General features: G+C 34.1%; 1 protein-coding gene across 3 annotated transcripts in view; it reads left to right on the top strand.

Annotated features, from left to right (window-relative positions):
* Positions 1-9,281, top strand: part of wdr27 (WD repeat domain 27) — an 82,232-nt gene extending 72,951 nt beyond the window's left edge. The window contains exon 25 of one of the 3 annotated variants that reach the window (XM_009307487.5): positions 8,180-9,281. In XM_009307487.5, coding sequence (XP_009305762.1) covers positions 8,180-8,245 — 66 coding nt within the window. In that variant the 3' untranslated portion in view covers positions 8,246-9,281. Of the gene's footprint in view, positions 1-2,181; positions 2,448-4,591; positions 4,954-8,179 lie in introns of those variants that run through there. The other 2 variants (XM_073920171.1, XM_073920172.1) reach the window with 2 other exon arrangements.
* The last annotated feature ends 8,958 nt before the right edge of the window (positions 9,282-18,239 follow it).

Here is an 18,239-nt window from a genome sequence, read left to right on the forward strand (position 1 = left end):
TATTAAACTTTCATTGATTCTCTATCTTATTAACTTTTGGTGAGAAGTAAACCCATGGGAATATAGTTTAACTGGGCCCGTTATATCATTCATAACGAGGTTTTCAGCCCATTTTGCACTGCAGATGCTCTCTGTAATGCTTTGCTGATCTCTGCCAAAGTCATCCTCATTCCAGGACATTCCCCTGTTTTAATGCATTTCAGGTGTCAGATTCTCCCAGCACTAGGTTTTTTCTCTGCTAATTCGATTTTCTGTCCCACTCACCGCTGTAATGTTAAGCAACGTGATTTCAAAAAGTAGCCCTTTATATTTACATTCAACATATTATATCAACATATATTATTCACACAATAACACGAGCGAACGCATTGCAGACGCTCTCCATAACCTACTTTTTCTTGTTATTCAACCACTTACAGAAGTTTCAAGTGCGTTACAGAAGTTCCAAGTAGTCACTGTATCATATTTAATTCAATCATTCAAGTGAAGTTCCTCTTTAAAACACTGGCTTTTTGTGTTATTTATACACTTAAGGATGAGTCACTTCTGGCAGATAAAGAAAGGTAAGAGAAATGAAGTCATAAAAACAGTGGTTTGCGCACATGAAGATATCAGTGTGTGACTCACGCCTTTGGCATCCAAACAGCACAACTACTATGTATAATTTTTAAAGTTTAATCCCATTAAGTTGGCTTTGATTCCTTCCTTTCGAAATGCTCAAAAACTTGACCACCTAACAGGCTCTGGAGAGACTGAGAGAAACTTTCCGTTCAGGCAGACGATACACAAAAGCCAAGTCTGAGACGCTGCTGTGGAAGTTAGTGCAGAGGTGTGACCCTTCGGTGACTTTTGCACATGGCTTCTGTGATATCGCACTGGTTTTCTAGTCTTTAGAAGAGTTAGCAACAATCAGATCAACAAATGTTTTTTTTTTTTGTTTTTTTTTTGCTGGGCTTATACATAGAGAACTCAAATTATAGTAGAAGCGAACAAGTATTTTTAGACCTCTGGTTGCCAAAAGATGTGTTGCTTTGCTGTGGACAAAGATGCAAAGACCAAACACTGTTCAATGGATAAGACAGATGTTGTCAAGCCTGCCATTAGAAAAGATAACTTGAGTACTAAAATGTATTGGAAAACATATGGAGTCCTTTCATCTGTTGATGAGTGAAAGAGGTGGATTTAACAGAAGAAGAAGTTAATGAATATTTTTTGTATGGACAATGCAGTTCCAGTTTCACAGTTCTAAATTGCTACTCTCTTTAATATACATTTGCTATACTTTGTACTCAGTATGATTATAATAGTCACTTTTGAATAGATTAACCAAAAAGGAGGAACATTTATATTTTTTGTTTGTTTGTTTAATTTATGTTTTTGTTTAGTATAAATATATATATATATATATATATATATATATATATATATATATATATATATATATATATATATATATATATATATATATCCTGTGTAGAGCCTTCATAATATATCCACACAAATGACTGTTTTAGAAAATCGCCAGAACAGGCAAAAATCTATGAGAATCTTTTTATTAGAGTATGCAAGGAGTACACAAAATGGAACTACATACAAAGAAATCCAAACAACAACAAAAAAAATTTAAAAAACAACAACAATCAGTGAGAATCTGGATGCAAGATTTATAAAGTTAAGCTTAAACGGTTAGTTTCCTTGCAAAAAATAAAATAAATTGTTATGTTATTAATTACTTATGCTTATGTAATTTTAATCTCCTGAGAGCTTTGTCTATTTTTCACAATGCAAATTAAAATATTTCAAATGCAATTTGAGAGCTCCCTCGTCCTCCATAGACAGAAATGGATCTGAGATGTTCAAAGTCCAGTTGGGATATAGTTTAGTTAGATGACATGGAGTGTTCTCCAGCGATCTACAGCAAAAAAAAAAAAAAAAATCTGCAAATACAATTTTATCACCTAATGTATATCTTCTCTTCTGAGTCAGGTCCGAGTGAGCACTTACAACTGGCGGTATGATATATATTGCCATTGGAATCAGCAGCCTTGTATTGTCCATAGTAAATGATCAGATTTTTTGCACCTAGCTCGTTAAAGTTTGGTTTTTAAAGTTTGTATGGTTACAGTTGAACCACTGAAGTCACATGGAATGTTTTGACAATGTTTTTTGTTCATTTTCTAGACTTTAAATCTCACAGGACTATTGGAGGATCAGAGAGATTTTGGATTTCACATAAAAATACCTTATGTGTTCTGAAGATGAACAAAGGTCTCAAGGGATTGAAACAGGGTGAACTAACCCTTTAAATAAAGGATTCATGTGAAGATGTTGATCTCACTTTAAGCGGCCTTTGTTTAGGTTCAATTTGAAAGAGTCTGGAAAATCAGCCTTTGAGCTGTAACTACAGACCGATGGTACTAAATAGTAGTAATAAAAAGTCACAAATCTTTGAATTTAAATTTCTACATAGACATACATACACTGTAAAACCCAACAGTCAACTTTATCAAATGAAATGAGTGTAGTAAATTCAAAAATTAAATAAAATTAAATACCTCATTACTTCAACTTAAATAAAGTAAGTTCACAGTACTCATATAAATTAGTTTTTTTTAAACTCAAATGGTTTGTAGCAATCAGTTTTCTCAACCGGTTTGAGTTACCTTAACTAATTGGGTTTTACAGTACTCAGTTGGTTTGAGTTCTCTTCATTTGTTGGGTTTTACTGTGCCAAAATTAGTAAAACATAAGATTAGTGGTTTTATGGTCCAGGGTTACTTATTTACATTTATGCATTTGACAGAGGCTTTGGAAAACTATTTGGATATTTTCTTTGCTTACTATATAAATGCCAGGGTGTTTTTTTTTTTTTTTTTTGCAACTTTAAAAACCATGTTTATTGCTATTGTAATATGTAATGGTCTAACAATCAAGCTACATCATTTTCAAATTTTGATGAAAGGGCACAATGTGGTTGGGGCACTGACTTAAAAACACTTTAGGTAATACTTTAGGTAATTAGCAAATGATCTGTATAGGCTGTATCAATCAATGTAATAATCAATTATATAGGCTGGAGTACAGGGTGTGTTATTGCTCTATTACTGCTCTAAGGCACACATGTTTCACAGAAGTTCTGCAGAATTCATCCAATCAGACGATGACCTTAAAACTCCTGAAGCATTTTCTATTTTGTGTGCCAAATGCATGTGAGGCTCAGTCTGTGGGCCTGACGTTGGAGGCATAGATTAAAACCAGCTTGATTTACAGTTGTAAATTGTACAGAAGCAGTGAGTGGTCAAGCTTACTAAATATATTCTCTCACCCAGTTTTGCTTAGTGGGAAGCTAATATCATTGTAAAATAAGAGTTGGGGCTCAGCGGGATGGCATATTTTCCGGCTTGTATAAGTCTTGTGGCTTTGGGCAGTGTCAGTGGCACTGTCAGTTTGCTTTGTCTCTGCTCTCAGCTTTTCCCTCTGAAAGTCTAGTCTTTTTTTTTTTTTTTTTTTGGAGACACCCATCTGTATGCTGGCACCAGCCAGTTGTATTCCTCAATGCAGATCATTTAGAGCAGTTCAGACTGTTACACCAGGCCGTTATTTGGCACAAAAAGGTTTTTGTCATTTTATGTGTTCCCATATTTCTAATAACTTTTTGGAGGACAGCTTTAGAGCGACTGAGCAATTAAATTGAGCAATTGAGTCTTTAAAATCGCATCATCATGGTTCCTTAAAGGAGGATTTTCTCTGATTTCAGGGTAATCTGGGATTTAAATGGGATTTTAATGAAAATAATATATTTTTTTAATGGAACACGCTAGTTTTTTGGAAAATAAACTTTTTTGCATTTCTCCTTTTAACACTTATAGCTTATCATAAACCATTGAATCGGATTAGAACATTAGCATCTTACTCAAAAATTACCAAAACGTTTCAATAATTTCATATGTTTGTGCCTTCTGCAGCCGTGGTATGGCAATAAAGTTACTTGCTTATCGACCTATAAAATAGCAACCTTTCATTTTCTTTCAGTTTTAGTACAAAATTTTACTACAGAAGAGTCAAGTTTAAATAGGAAAATGATCAAAACTTTTTTCAAAAAACGATTTTTTTGATATGCTATTGGCCTAATCTGATTTAATGATCTATGATAAGCTAAGTAAGATAAAAGTACTCCTGCCAGACCTGCAGATCAGCTGACTGGATTAAAATATGATAAAACTCAACTGTTTAACTCTTAGGAGTTGTAAAAGGTGACATGTTTCTTTAAAAATGGATGGAGAGGATTCTTTTGAAATGTCATAGTGTTTTATTCCTCTCTTGTGTATTAATTTAACTTTATATTCATTAATATATACTTCACTTTTTATATTGTTTATTTATTGTTCTTATTGTATCTGGCAGTCCAATCCTAGATTTCTTGGGTCACTGCAAGCATATCCTGACTAAAAGCTTTATAACCTAAAGAGGCTTTTCTAAAAATATAAAATGATCCCCCATGAGCTAAAAACAAACATGTAAACATGTCTGCAAGTTATGTATCCGTCAGATTTCTTTTTGAACTCTTGATTTGTTTTTCTTCCTTCCTCAGCCTTCAGCCAGTGAGCCCTGCACTAAATCAGGTTATGAAACCTGCGTCAGAAAGGAGCATATTTTGAATTCTGATTTATTGTCAAGTTGCTTGTAAAGCCATTTAGACTAAAGAATGAAATGCTCAATGAGAAGAGGATGACGATGAGATGGAGAGTTCTTCCCTATAATAACTCATTATTTTTTATGTTGATATTATGATGGAAAGTTCTTCTTTCCACTTTTTCTTCCACACAAGACGTGTGCATCTCATCCAAGTTTTTTTTTATTTTTTATTATTGGAATATTAAACTGTCTTCCTAAATAAACAATCATATTTTTGTGGATCTTTTTAGATTCACATTTGAATGTTTTTATATATCATTTAGTTTGTTTAATTGATTTTTTTTCAACAGGACAAATGAGAGCCAAAAAACATTTAAAAGCCACTTGGAAGTCTGTTATTTTGAATTGTAATACTTATACTCTTATGAATGCAGTCCTAAAATATATTCACTGCTAAATCTGATAAGTTAACTTAAACTGTTTGAGGAAACCGATTGCGGCAAACCATTTAAGCTTTGAAACTAAATGGTTTAAGTACTGTAAATGTATATATATTAAATCATATGTACTTATATTAAATGTGTTTATATTGTCAAACATGTATAGAATATTAGTTACTTAAACAAATTTAATAACTGAACTTAAAATGTTTGAGTTCAATTAACTTAAACGATTTAGGTCAAACAACTGTAGCTACTCAAATGGTTTTAGGAAATCGATTGTAGCAAATGGTTTAAGTTGATTAAACTCAATTGAATAAAATTTGTCAATTTAATACTGTAAAACCCAACAGTCAACTTTATCAAATGAAATGAGTCTAGTTAACTCAAATGTGACTGAAAGTTAATTCTGCTCATTTGAAAAGAGTTTTGAACTCCCTGCTGAAGGTAATGACTTAATTATTAATACCCTATTACTTTAACTTAAATGGAGTAAGTTCACAGTACCATCGGTTTCCTCAAACGGTTTGAGTTGCCTTAACTTATTGGGTTTTACAGTACTCAGTTGGTTTAAGTTCTCGTCATTTATTAGGTTTTACTGTGCTCAAATTGCTTTGTTTACTCAAATAGATTAAGTTCACAGTGCTCATTAGGATTCGTTTTTGAACTTAAATGGTTTGTTGCAATCAGTTTTCTCAAATGGTTCGAGTCACCTTAACTTTTTGGGTTTTACAGTGTGATTTGCTGCAGTTGGTTTCCTCAAACCATTAAAGTAGCTATACAGTTGTTTGCACTTAATTCATTCTATTACCTGAACACAAATTCATTTAAACATAAAGCAAAAACTAACATGTGTAATCAAGACATTACAAAGGAGGTATTTTAAGCCAAATTTCTTGAAATAGTACATTTATTTCAGTCAAGTATAGGTGTGCAAAAATATTTTATTGTAATCTTTTTTTATTCATACTTAGAGTTGCTCTAAATATTTGTTATATTTGAGGTAGAAGATCTGATTTTTTCCACCTTCATTGTAAAGCTGGACATTTGAAAAATTATATATATGTTTATAGAGGAACAGTCAATAGTTCAGTCTTTAAAGAGTTCAGTATACCCAGAATTTTTCTGATGTTAATTTATTTGCTAAACATTTAATAACATGGGTAATATGCTGAGTTCTTTGAGAATTGCGTGTACTTGTGTTTACTTTTTGAAGTGTCAGTTTAACATGGATGCAAACATGTTCTAAATCAGGGATTCTCAACTGGTAGGCCTCAGCGATCCAGCAGGTGGGCTGCGAGAATATTATACTGTAATTTTTGGATTTCAGCATTAATATGCTATATTAGAATGATCAAAGTAATGCACTTTCTCCTGTTTTCTAACTGATTCCTTCAAACTCGGCACAAAAACAGCCTCATGAACGTGTCTGCGACTAGTACACATAAGTCGGTTCATTCACAAACTACAAAAGTGAAAGTGTCTGTTTGTGTATTTTTTATAGTTATTGTGTAACTATTTAATATATCTGCATAGTTGTCTAAATTAATGTCCTATGAGAGTTTTATAATGGATGTGCGTCCACACAGGAGGATATAGCGAGGCTCAATGGTGTTTCTGCCACAGAATGTAAAATAAACTTGCATATGAGCTTTAGACGTGCTCTGTTCACTGTTCCTTTCAGTGATCTCCCAATAATATCCAGCTTCAAACTTAACCCCCATCAGATCGACACTTTTCAACAGATTTAGGGTGTTTTACTGTATTTTACATTTGTCTGTATATTTGTGAATAGTAGATATTTAATAGTACATATTCAGTCATTCTGTATTTTTTGTTTGTTTTATATATAATTATATATAATTTTATATATATATATATATATATATATATATATATATATATATATAATTAAATTTAAATAAAATAATATATTTTTTTATAAAATGCTAATAGAAGGCACAACATATATAATTATTTATTATTATTATTATATTTATATTAATATATTATATTATTATATTATTATTATCATTGTTGTTGTTATTCATAATAAATAAAGGTTTTGATTAGCATTTCATACAATGATTTTAGAGAAAATTTCAGACAGGTGTGCCTTCAAAAATTGATTGGAGAAAGAAGTGGGCCCTAAAGTGCGAAAGATTGAAAACCCCTGTTATGAACTAGGCTGTCATTAATTGGACAAATATTGTGCTTCATGGATTTCAATGTTGTACTGCACTATCAAAAACAATGCTGTTTGAAATGCTGTAACTCAAATATCTCTCAAATCAAATGCGGATGACACTGTAAAAGTTTGAAACTAACAATATTTTTTCAACAGGCCAGATAATGTAAGCCAAAAGATAACTTCATATGGCCTTTCAAATGACTTTACTGTGTCTGTAAAGGCAGGTATGTGACAATCTCAGCTCAGAATCGGCTCCAAACCACTGCCAAAATGGTTTCATGACACTCTTTAAAACCTGGCTGGACAATTTCCACCTATGACAAACTGATGATCTCATTCCTGTTACCCCAAGTTCATAACCCTCCAGACAACATGTGCTGCTTAAATCCCTTGCCCTTCGTGTCACAACACACTTAAGAGGCTTCTCTTCTGATTTTCATTTGTCAAAACCTAAAAAGATATTTAGAGTCAACGGAAAACCCAAATCTGGTTGGATTCCAGTAAACAAACTACTAAATAGGCTTTCAAAACTAAATTGGCTAATTGCCTTCAGGAGAGCACAAATCAAAGTTACGGGACATAAAAGTTTCAGAACATTTTTATTGGCAAATATAAATAAATGAAAACCATCAAGTCTTTTACCCCATCATTAAGATGGCAGATGTGTTGTTATGAAATGTAATGTTTCTGTTTTGTCTGCGGCTTATATTTGAATATTTTATATTTATATTTGGGATATTCGATTACAATTGATCATGTGAAACTTCACTTTTGGAAGTAATAACTGCAAACAAGGACTTAAGTTGAATCCTCCAAGCCTTCATAGAAAGAGTAGACAGTTTTATTGTGAATTTATTGACGCTGCGACAGGATGTTTCACGAGTGAAGTCTTCTTTTGTTGTTTTGTTCACAGCTGTTGACTGGAACACTCGATGGAAAACTGGCTTTGTTTCATCCGTCCGAATGTCTTCTCCCCTAAGTGTGGGATCTGCTCCGATGGCTCAGTTCTCGACGCTGCAGACTAATGAAAGTCTTACATCAGTCACATTGAGATCGCTCTGCTGGCTTGTCACCTCTGAGACCCACATCATGGACGGGATCTGTGATTTCACCATTTCAGCCGCCACTGACAACCTACAGATGTGACAACACGCTCACACCCTCAGCTGTCAAGCCAAAGACGCACCCAGAGAGAAGTCCACTTAAACTCCTTTCCCATGCACCAATGCACATACACAATATGCAAGATTATTCCGTCTGTGGTTTATTTTCAACTTTTAAATTATGATTATGCACTTACCGGCCACTTTATTAGGTAGTCCTGGGATGCAAATCTCTAATCAGCCAATCACATGGCAGCAACTTAAAGGGATAGTTCACCCAAAGCTTAAAAAATCTATAATCCTGCGCTCCACCTTTAATTGTCACAATCTTGTACCTTCACTAGAACATAAAAGAAGTTACTTTGAAAAATATTGGAAACCTGTAACCATTGATTTCCATAGTATTTGTATTCCTGCTATAGATGTCAATGGTTACAGGTTTTCAGCTTTATTCAAATATCTTCTTTTATGTTCAACAGAAGAAAGAGTTTCATAAATGTTTGGAACCACTTTATTATTTTTGGCTGAATTGTCCCTTTAATAAATTTTAGCACACAGAAGTGGTCAAAACAAACTGCCGAAGTTTAAACTGAGCATCGTGATGGAAAAGAAAGATTATTTTAAACATGGTAAAGTTGTTGGTGTTTGACACACTGTTTGAGTATTTAATTGCACAACCTTTTTGGGGGGTTTTACAGAGATTTAAAGGGTTAGTTCACCCAAAAATTGTCACTTAAAAAATTCACATAAAAATTCCTGTGTGTAACTTACCCTCAAGTCATTCTAGCTGTAAATGAGTTTATTTTTCTGGTCATAACTAACCAAAGTGATTTTTTACAATTTTCTTTTCATTGACAATGGCTGGCTGATTTTAGAGTCCAATAAAACACATCCATTTATTCATGATAAAAAGTGCCTCTTGGTTCAGGTGGTTAAAGAAGTGTACTGATATCAAGAGTCAAAATACACTGTAAAAAATAATATAACAAAAAGTCATAACAGATAATGATTTTATTTAAAAAATTCAATAGTTTTTTTTTTTTTTTTTTTTAACAAGGTGTTTTAGTTTAGGCAAACTGAAATGCAGACTTTTGGAAAGTGGAGGAAGGACTATCCACAATGACTCCCTAACTGGTCTGAGCTCTTGCATATCATTCTCTGATTTGATTTGTTAAGCCCCTCTCACGTGACTATTACCAAAGTCCCTTTAAGGCAAGTCATTTTACACTGCGGCTATTTTTAAAACGCCTCTTGAGCAGTATGCTCGGGCATTCTGTCTGAATGGGGAAACACTCCAAAATCTGTTTGCCAAGCTTACGATTAAATACTTGGAATCACCAATAAAATCAAACAACATCCGTCTCATAAGTTTCCTTTCTAAACGTCCGAATCAAACAAATTCGGAGTGTTTTCAAGTTGCCCGAGCTAATCCGCATTTGCACTCGAAAGGAACAAGATCACGAAACCAACCTACTTTATAGCCGTTTTACACATTATCATCCTCTGGATAATGCTTCATCAGATCGCGCTGCTTTTCTGAAGTATTTCACAACCTGTTCTGGATGGTGAATCTCCTCCAGAAATGACAGCGACTCTTTGTTTACTAGTTTGTGGGGTGTTTGAGTACTGCTGTCATGTGATGTGCATTTGACAGGACAGACTCTACCTCAAATACATTTCATACAGATTACAAAACCAGAAACTTTTATTTTTAATTGTACTTGGTTTATTTAAAAGGACAGATTTCATACTTTATGTGGATATATTCTTATGTCTGTAAAGCAAGTATTCACTGAGATTTCAGTGCGTTTGTTGACCGCCAAACTGTCTTAACATCTCTGATCTGATCTTCTCCCCGGATAAACATCAATCTATAGCGATCAATGATTGGCTCCTGTATTATTAGGAGGGGGGTCTTCATTCGCCATATTGACCATTACATTTTTCCCCGTTCAAAACTATACGAGTGACATGTCTTGTGTATTTTATAGTGTTGCATGCAGAATTGTTGCAAACAATTTATTTGTGTTGAATTTAAACAAACAAATTAAGTTTAATAATGTTCAACTTAATTTGTTTGTTTAAATTCAACACAAATAAATTGTTTAGAACCATTTAACGTAAAAAAAATTGAGTAAATCCAAGGAATCACCTTTGAATAATTTTTTTCAATGTATTACACAACCGGTAGGCAGTAAATACAAATGCTGGCCAAATATGCAAATGCTCATTAAGCTCTAATGGTCACAAATGCTGTATAGTGTGGACGAAGATTGTTTTTCTGAAACATATTAAAAATACGTCAGTCTGGATGAACAAAGCTTTTATTCTGAAAGACTATTTTTAAAATAAAAACGCACTAGTGTAAACACAGCCTAGACTTTACTTTTCGTTTATAAAAAATATATATATAATTTAAAAACAAATGATCTGTCAAACTTAACAGCCAGCTTATCAAAACATATTAATGTTGTAATTTTTGTCATTTAATGAAAAATTGAGTAATTTATGTACATCAAGTGGTGCGGCCTGAATTATTTGCACATGGGGTTTGAGGTTTAAAACAACTATAAATGCGTTTAAATATCATCAAAGACATGACGTTTCTCCAAAACACAGGTGTCCATCTGGCACCAGAGGATCTTCAAATAAGTGATAGAGGGGAATGCTGGAGCCTGTAATGATGGGTGGTGTTCACTACAACTGCTGGCAGTGTTTCTACACCAGTAACTCCTCTGAGGTCTCATCTCTGCCCATTCAGAAACTGACCCATCCCACTGAGGCTGATCCATAAAATCTTTACATTTGTTTGAAGTGCACCGAATTTTTTTAAAAATGATGTTTTACTCTAAATGATCAATATTCACCAGAGCTAAGTATTGTTTCTTATACATTTTATTGTTTCAAACTACTAAAAAAAAGCCCAGTTACATTTTTAACAATGAAATTGGACAGTTCTGCCATTGTGTTCCTCAGGGAGCTGTCTTAGGTCCCATACTGTTTACTATCTATATGCTTCCTTTTGGGCAACTCATTAAAAAATTAAAAAGCTAGGTTAATTTAAATTTAGAAACGTATGCTGCAGCACTTTATTATGACTCTCCTGACTGTTAATAATGCACACAACAAAACAGACATATGCTGATCAATCCATAGTACATTAAAGGACTATACAAAACATTTTACATTAGTTTTTTATTCAAAAACTAATACTTGTCATAGCTGTGTATTATTTCTTATACAATATATTGTTTTAAAACGACCAAAATGTCAATAAAATAACTTTATTAACTATTATTTATTTTAAAAGGTCATATTTTGGTTTTCGGGGTCTCCAACAACAGGTTAAGGTCAAAAAACCCTTTAATTGTCTTCAAATATGCATTTATATTTACCTTATTATCCCAGTGACTCCCATATGATTTGATCAGCGATATATTTGTTCCCAAACCCCTCCTTTCCGCAATGCTAATTTCTCGCAGTCGACCAATCAGCGCAAGACAGAGAGAAATGCCAACCACGGCTTATTAACATTGTTAAAGTAGTCAGAGTGTATGTGTGAGCCCAATGCAGGAGTGCATCAAAGCAGTGCTGTTTAACACTAGCATATTGCTCTATTCTTAACTATAAGTAAAAACATTCAATATTAATCCACACAGTGGCAAAAGCTGTACTATTTTGAAACTTGACTGCTGCATGTGTATAGGAACAGATGCTGGTGGCCACAGCAATGACAAACGGCGGAGGATTGCAAGCTCACAAACACATTTAAATTGAAAAAGCTGTGATATGTGAATATAAAGTGTTCACTCATCTTCAGTCATGATCAGTCCCACACATACCCGCGCTAGTGTTTGAAGGGAAAGGCGTTCATGTTTTACCAGATCCGGCACTTCATAAAACGTATTGTTTTGTGTCGGCGTTGATACAAACAAGCAAAATATCTGAACTAATGACAAACCATTTAAAGAGCCCCTATTATGCATTAAAAGGGTCATATTTTTGTTTTGGGTTGTCCAACAACAGGCTGATATGCATGCAAGGTCAGAAAAACACTTTCATTGTCTTATAATATGCATTTATTTTTACCTAATTATCCCTGCGACTCCCATATGATTTGTTCATCGATCTATTTGTTCCCAAACCCCTCCTTAGCGCGATGCTAATCTGCACTGACTGGTCTGATGACTCAGTCTGTTGTAATTGGTCGACTGCGTTCAGCGCGAGTCCCGGTAGTCTCCCGTATTTCATACCCATCTCCCGCCACCCTCCCGTTTTGTTTTTTCTCCCGGAAAACTCACGTAATTTAAACCCCCCACCCCCTGAGGTATTTTTTTGCAAAAATCAACCTCAACCACTGACTCTTCACAGTCTCATTTTTGGGTAGGGAAAATAACACTAACTTTTCCCTTAGACCTCAGAGCACAGCGTCCTCGTGACATGATTCAACTGGGATCTGCTACAGTGTTGTTGTTCTTCTTTTTTTTCTACAGTGTTTGTGGGCGGGGTCGGGGCTTTAAATTTTCCCGGGTTTGCTTGCACAACAAATGGGTGGGGCTTAAGTTCTGTATCGTGTCGACGTCACGGCAGCACGGCTAAAGACTCATTATCAAGACGATTCATTTAAAGCACTATGAATCGACTCTTTTATAGATGAATCAATAGTTTTAAACACGACAAACTTAAGCCTTAGCTGGATATTTCACTTCACTTAGAGCTGTGTTACACACTACAACGAAGGTCATTCTCAACAACCCATAATAGAGCCTCTTTAAACTCCAAAGTTACATTTTTAACATTAAAAGTCATCAGAACAGAGGTTGAGATTCCATAATTCAATACAAATGTGCAAATAAACAGAAAACCTCCTGGAATCGCAAGTGGCAGGAAACTGTTAATTAACACAATTTTATAGTTTGTGAAGAATTAAGTTTATAAAAACGTGAAACAATACTTCAAAAAACAACTGCAGGATCTGTTTTTACTTACACTGTACCTGTATTCTCAATAAGGAAACCCCTCATATTGCTTAAATTATTGCTTAAATATATAACTCAATTTAACTAAAGCATATAATATAAGCATTCATTCATTTTCTTGTCGGCTTAGTCCCTTTATTAATCCAGGGTCGCCACAGTGGAATGAACCGCCAACTTATCCAGCAAGTTTTTACGCAGCGGAAGCCCTTCCAGCCGCAACCCATTTCTGGGAAACATCCACACACACATTCACACACACACTCATACACTATGGACAATTTAGTCTACCCAATTCACCTGTACCGCATGTCTTTGGACTGTGGGGGAAACCGGAGCACCCGGAGGAAACCCACGCAAAGGCAGGGAGAACATGCAAACTCCACACAGAAACGCCAACTGAGCCGAGGTTCGAACCAGCGACCCAGCAACCTTCTTGCTGTGAGGCGACAGCACTACCTACTGCGCCACTGCCTTGCCATAATATAAGCATATCATATATAATATAGCATATAGGCAGACATACAAATGACACAATGTGCATCGAATCTCACTATAGCATTAATTTACACGCTACTGCACCTTTGGAAGTGACAAGACACTGTACATTTTCATTCTATATATGAAATTCCAAGATCAAACTAAATAATTTGTAGAGTGGATGCTTAATCTTGGCAATTGTAAATGTGAATGGATGAGTTCAGACTTTTTCGTCTGGAGTCTTCGCAGGAAAATATTTTCACCCCACATGACTTCAAGCACTAGCTGAGGCAGTTTTGTAGTGGTTTTATGTTTGAGCTTCACTTTTGAATGAAAGGAAAACAATCACGCCTCAGCTTCTCGCTTCTAATTGGCTTTGGCTGCTTTTCCTAAACAAAGATGCTGTATGCTTATAATGCTAAACAGAGTCATGTTAGATGTGGATGAGCTTAAACCACCTCAGGATTGCCTGGTTCTGTCAATAAGTTCTGGTGAATAAGAGACTTTCAGATCCTTGTTTTTGGAAATGTGTTCATATTTTGTCCAAGTTTATGACAGGATGCTGAAAGCTTGCTTTGGTGATGTGTGAACTGATGTTGAAATGGCTAACATTATGACGTTTTATAGTTTAACATAAATTGTTGAAGAAAAAAAAAAAAGATAATGAGCTTCTAGTACTTTATCCTGTTCATTTATGTATTTGTTTCTATTTATTAAAAAATAGTGACCACTCTAAAATTCTCAGGATTTATTAGGTGTGTGTTAAGAATTAATTAATGTGTTAAAAAAAAGTTAATAATTAAAAGATTATAATTTCAAATTCAAACATATAGTCATTTTCAAATGTTTCAAATTCAAATCATATAGTTTGTCATTCTAGTTATTGAGTGACCTGCTTGTCTCAGCTGACTCTTGAGCCTCTACCATCTTGGTCTTACTAGAGTGCACTGCCGCGTTTAACACAGTCTGCATTCTATTTTGATAAACAGGCTGTAGAAATGGCTTAGTATCACTGGCACTGTGCTTAACTGGTTTAAATCCTACTTCTTGAATTGTTCTTATTTAGTGGTCTTGGAAAGCAATCAAGCGGAAATCTGACAGGTCTGTCATGGTGTTCCTCAGGGAGCTGTTCTAGGTCCCTAATGTTTAGTTTCTATATGCTTTTTTCTGGAGCAACTCATTAACAAATTTGGTATGTTAAAGTGATATATCACTTTTATGATTTAATTTATGTCAGTTTTAAAGCTTTGTGTTAAAAAAAAAAAAACTCAAAATAACAAATGTGATTAATACGTTCTGGTGAAGAGCCTTTCAGAGTTCCTCTTGTAAAATATATTCATTACAGGTCCAAGAGGACCAATATGATGGTGGTGAAAGCTTTCTTTGGTGATGTGTGAAATGAGCTGTCGAAAACAAATTGCTGAATTGGCTGAATTGTTGTTTCAACACTATTCACATTAGAACTGCCCGTCTAATTGTTAATGTAGTTAATTTATTGATAATAGAAACAGCAGAATGTTGATAAAGCGTTTCTGAAGATCTCTAAAGAATTTTGGCTCCGTCCCATTGTCAATCAGTCTAGTAGTCTTTTCAGGCCTTATTGGTCTGAAAGATTGTTGCAGTTATTTGTGATTTTAAGGCTTTTGCTTTAGTTCTCACAGAAGTTAAACTACGAGTTAAAGGCTTAATCGAAAGTTCATTCAGAGACTGTTTCTTCTCTCTGTCAGAACAGGATGTAATTCATTTATTAGATATTAAGTGAGGAGAGCTTTATCAAAGTAGGTCTGCGCATACTAAAAAATGGGAGAAAGACAGATTTATATGTGGGGGTTTGCATATGGGCGACTTTGCCAAAGACAACAACATTGCTTCCGAGAACTGTGACTGTGAAAACCTTTTCATTAATGATAAATTACTCTAAATATACATACATATTTCTTATTTATATAAATACTTATTTTTAAAATTATATATATATATATATATATATATATATATATATATATATATATATATATATATATATATATATATATTGTTGTGACCCCAAATTACAACCTCATCTATATAAACTGCAAAAATGTTTTTAAATATTATACATTTTATATTATTTATTTAAATGAACCCCTTTATGACATTGAATCTTCAAAAGCAGTTGTAATAATAAGAAAGCACAACAAATAATAGCATAAATAACTATATAAATAGACATATAAATGTATGTATTTAAAACAATGCAATAATCATATAAAATATATTTTCCAAAATGTACAAATACATTCCTAAAATATATATATTTAAGTATATTTTTATTTGAAATTTTGAATAAATATTACCAGACCTTTACAGTAAATGTTGTAAATTATAAAATAAGTAACATTTTACTTAAACCCATAATAAATTCAATAAATCCAAAGGAACTGAGCAATATATACATTACCTGACAAAAGTCTTGTTGTTGTAAGAGCAACAAATAATAACAAGACTTCTAGTTTATCATTTGGAAAAGTGGCAGAAGGTAGATTTTTCAGATAAATCATCTGTTGAACTGCATCCCAATCATCACAAATACTTCAGAAGACCTGCTGGAACCCGCATGGACCCAAAATTCTTACCGAAATCAGTAAAGTTTGGTGAAGGAAAAATTATGGTTTGGGGTTACATTCAGTATGGGGTGTGCGAGAGATCTGCAGAGTGGATGACAACATTAAAAGCATGAGGTATCAAGACATTTGTGCTGCTCATTACATTACAAACCACAGGAGAGGATAAATTCTTCAGCAGGATAGTGCTCCTTCTCATACTTCAGGATCCAGATCAAAGTTCCTGAAAGCAAAGAAGGTTCTCCAGGATTGGCCAGCCCAGTCACCATACATAAACATTATTGAGCATGTCTGGGGTAAGATGGAGGAGGCTTTGAAGATGAATCCAAAGAATCTTGATGAACTCTTGCAGTCCTGCAAGAACGCTTTTGTATGCCATTTCAGATGACTTTATTAATGAGTTATTTGAGTCATTGCAGAGATGTATGGATGTAGTCCTCCAAGCTCACTGGAGTCATACACAATATTTATTCTTTTTCCACCGCACCATAACTTTATATTCTATACTCTACATTATTTCTGTTAAGTGACAAGCAAAGCAAGGCTTAGGCAAAGTCAGACCTTTCTGTCCTAATTAAATAATTAAAAATCAAGCCATGATCATATTTTATTTTGTTAAAATAAGTGTAATCTAGACGCCTTTGCCTTTCATATAAACCACTCTTCATACCAAATAATCAACTAGAAGTTAAATTATTATTGATTGTTCCTAAACCTTGGATGGGTGACAAGACTTTTGTCAGGTAGTGTATAAAGTGTGTGCATGTGTCATTATGCAATATGCACTGAATGGTTTTCATTACACATGAACCTCTCGGAGTTCAAAACCTTCACTAGCAACAGAAAATGACTAACTTTTGTTTTCTTTTATGACTTATTATTGTTCATATCCAGCATATGCTGTGCTAAACTGGGGTCAGTGTACGCAGAAGGCAGCTGTGAGACGTTTCTCGTAACTGAAGTCATTTGATTGGATGACCTCTGCCACAAAATATTTTTAAGACTTGCGCTTTTAGATTCTCCCCACCAACATGCAATATTTACTGCTTGTCATTTCTAACACTGTCCAGCTCTTAATATGTTTGCAGCGTGTGACACTCTGGACAGAAGTCTGAGAACTGGATGAACTCACTGAAGCGGAGGTGATGCTGCTGCTGGGTTACATTGATAACACCATCAGCAGACAGAGCACTGGATCAGACTGATTCACTTGTTTCCCTGCAGACGAAGACTGACTGACACACAGCTGCACAACAGAGACATAAGCCTGAGAAAGTCTGCATGTGCAAAGGGGACTTGGAGGATAAAGAGGTTATTGCATCATTTCATTGATCATTTTTTGATGATACTTGATGCATCATGAATATATTTATTAATCTCTTTTTACACGTTACCTTTTGAGGCTTGAGTGAAAGACATTTTGAAGAACACTGCAGTTAAATTGTAATACTTTTAAAGGGATAGTTGACTCAAAAATGAAAAATCATTTATTTTACTCATCTTTCATTCGTTCCTGTTTGAGTTTCTTCTGTTAAACACAAAGACATACTAAACAATGTTGTGAAAAGACATCTATTGAATTTCTTTTTTTTATTGTACTATAGATGTTAATGGCTACAGGTTTTCAACATTCTTCAAATTATGTAGCACTTAAGGTTGAGTAAATGGTAAGTTTTCGTTATTGGGAGATTAAATCATAAATTCCTAACACAAACATATCAAAATCAAAGGAACTCAGCTTCAAAATTATTGCTGAATATTTTTGACATATTAGATTTTTTAGACATATTTGACAATTAACAAAAACAAAA

This window comes from Danio rerio, chromosome 13 (genome assembly GCF_049306965.1).
Source record: "Danio rerio strain Tuebingen ecotype United States chromosome 13, GRCz12tu, whole genome shotgun sequence".
In the NCBI taxonomy this organism is placed as follows: domain Eukaryota; kingdom Metazoa; phylum Chordata; class Actinopteri; order Cypriniformes; family Danionidae; genus Danio; species Danio rerio.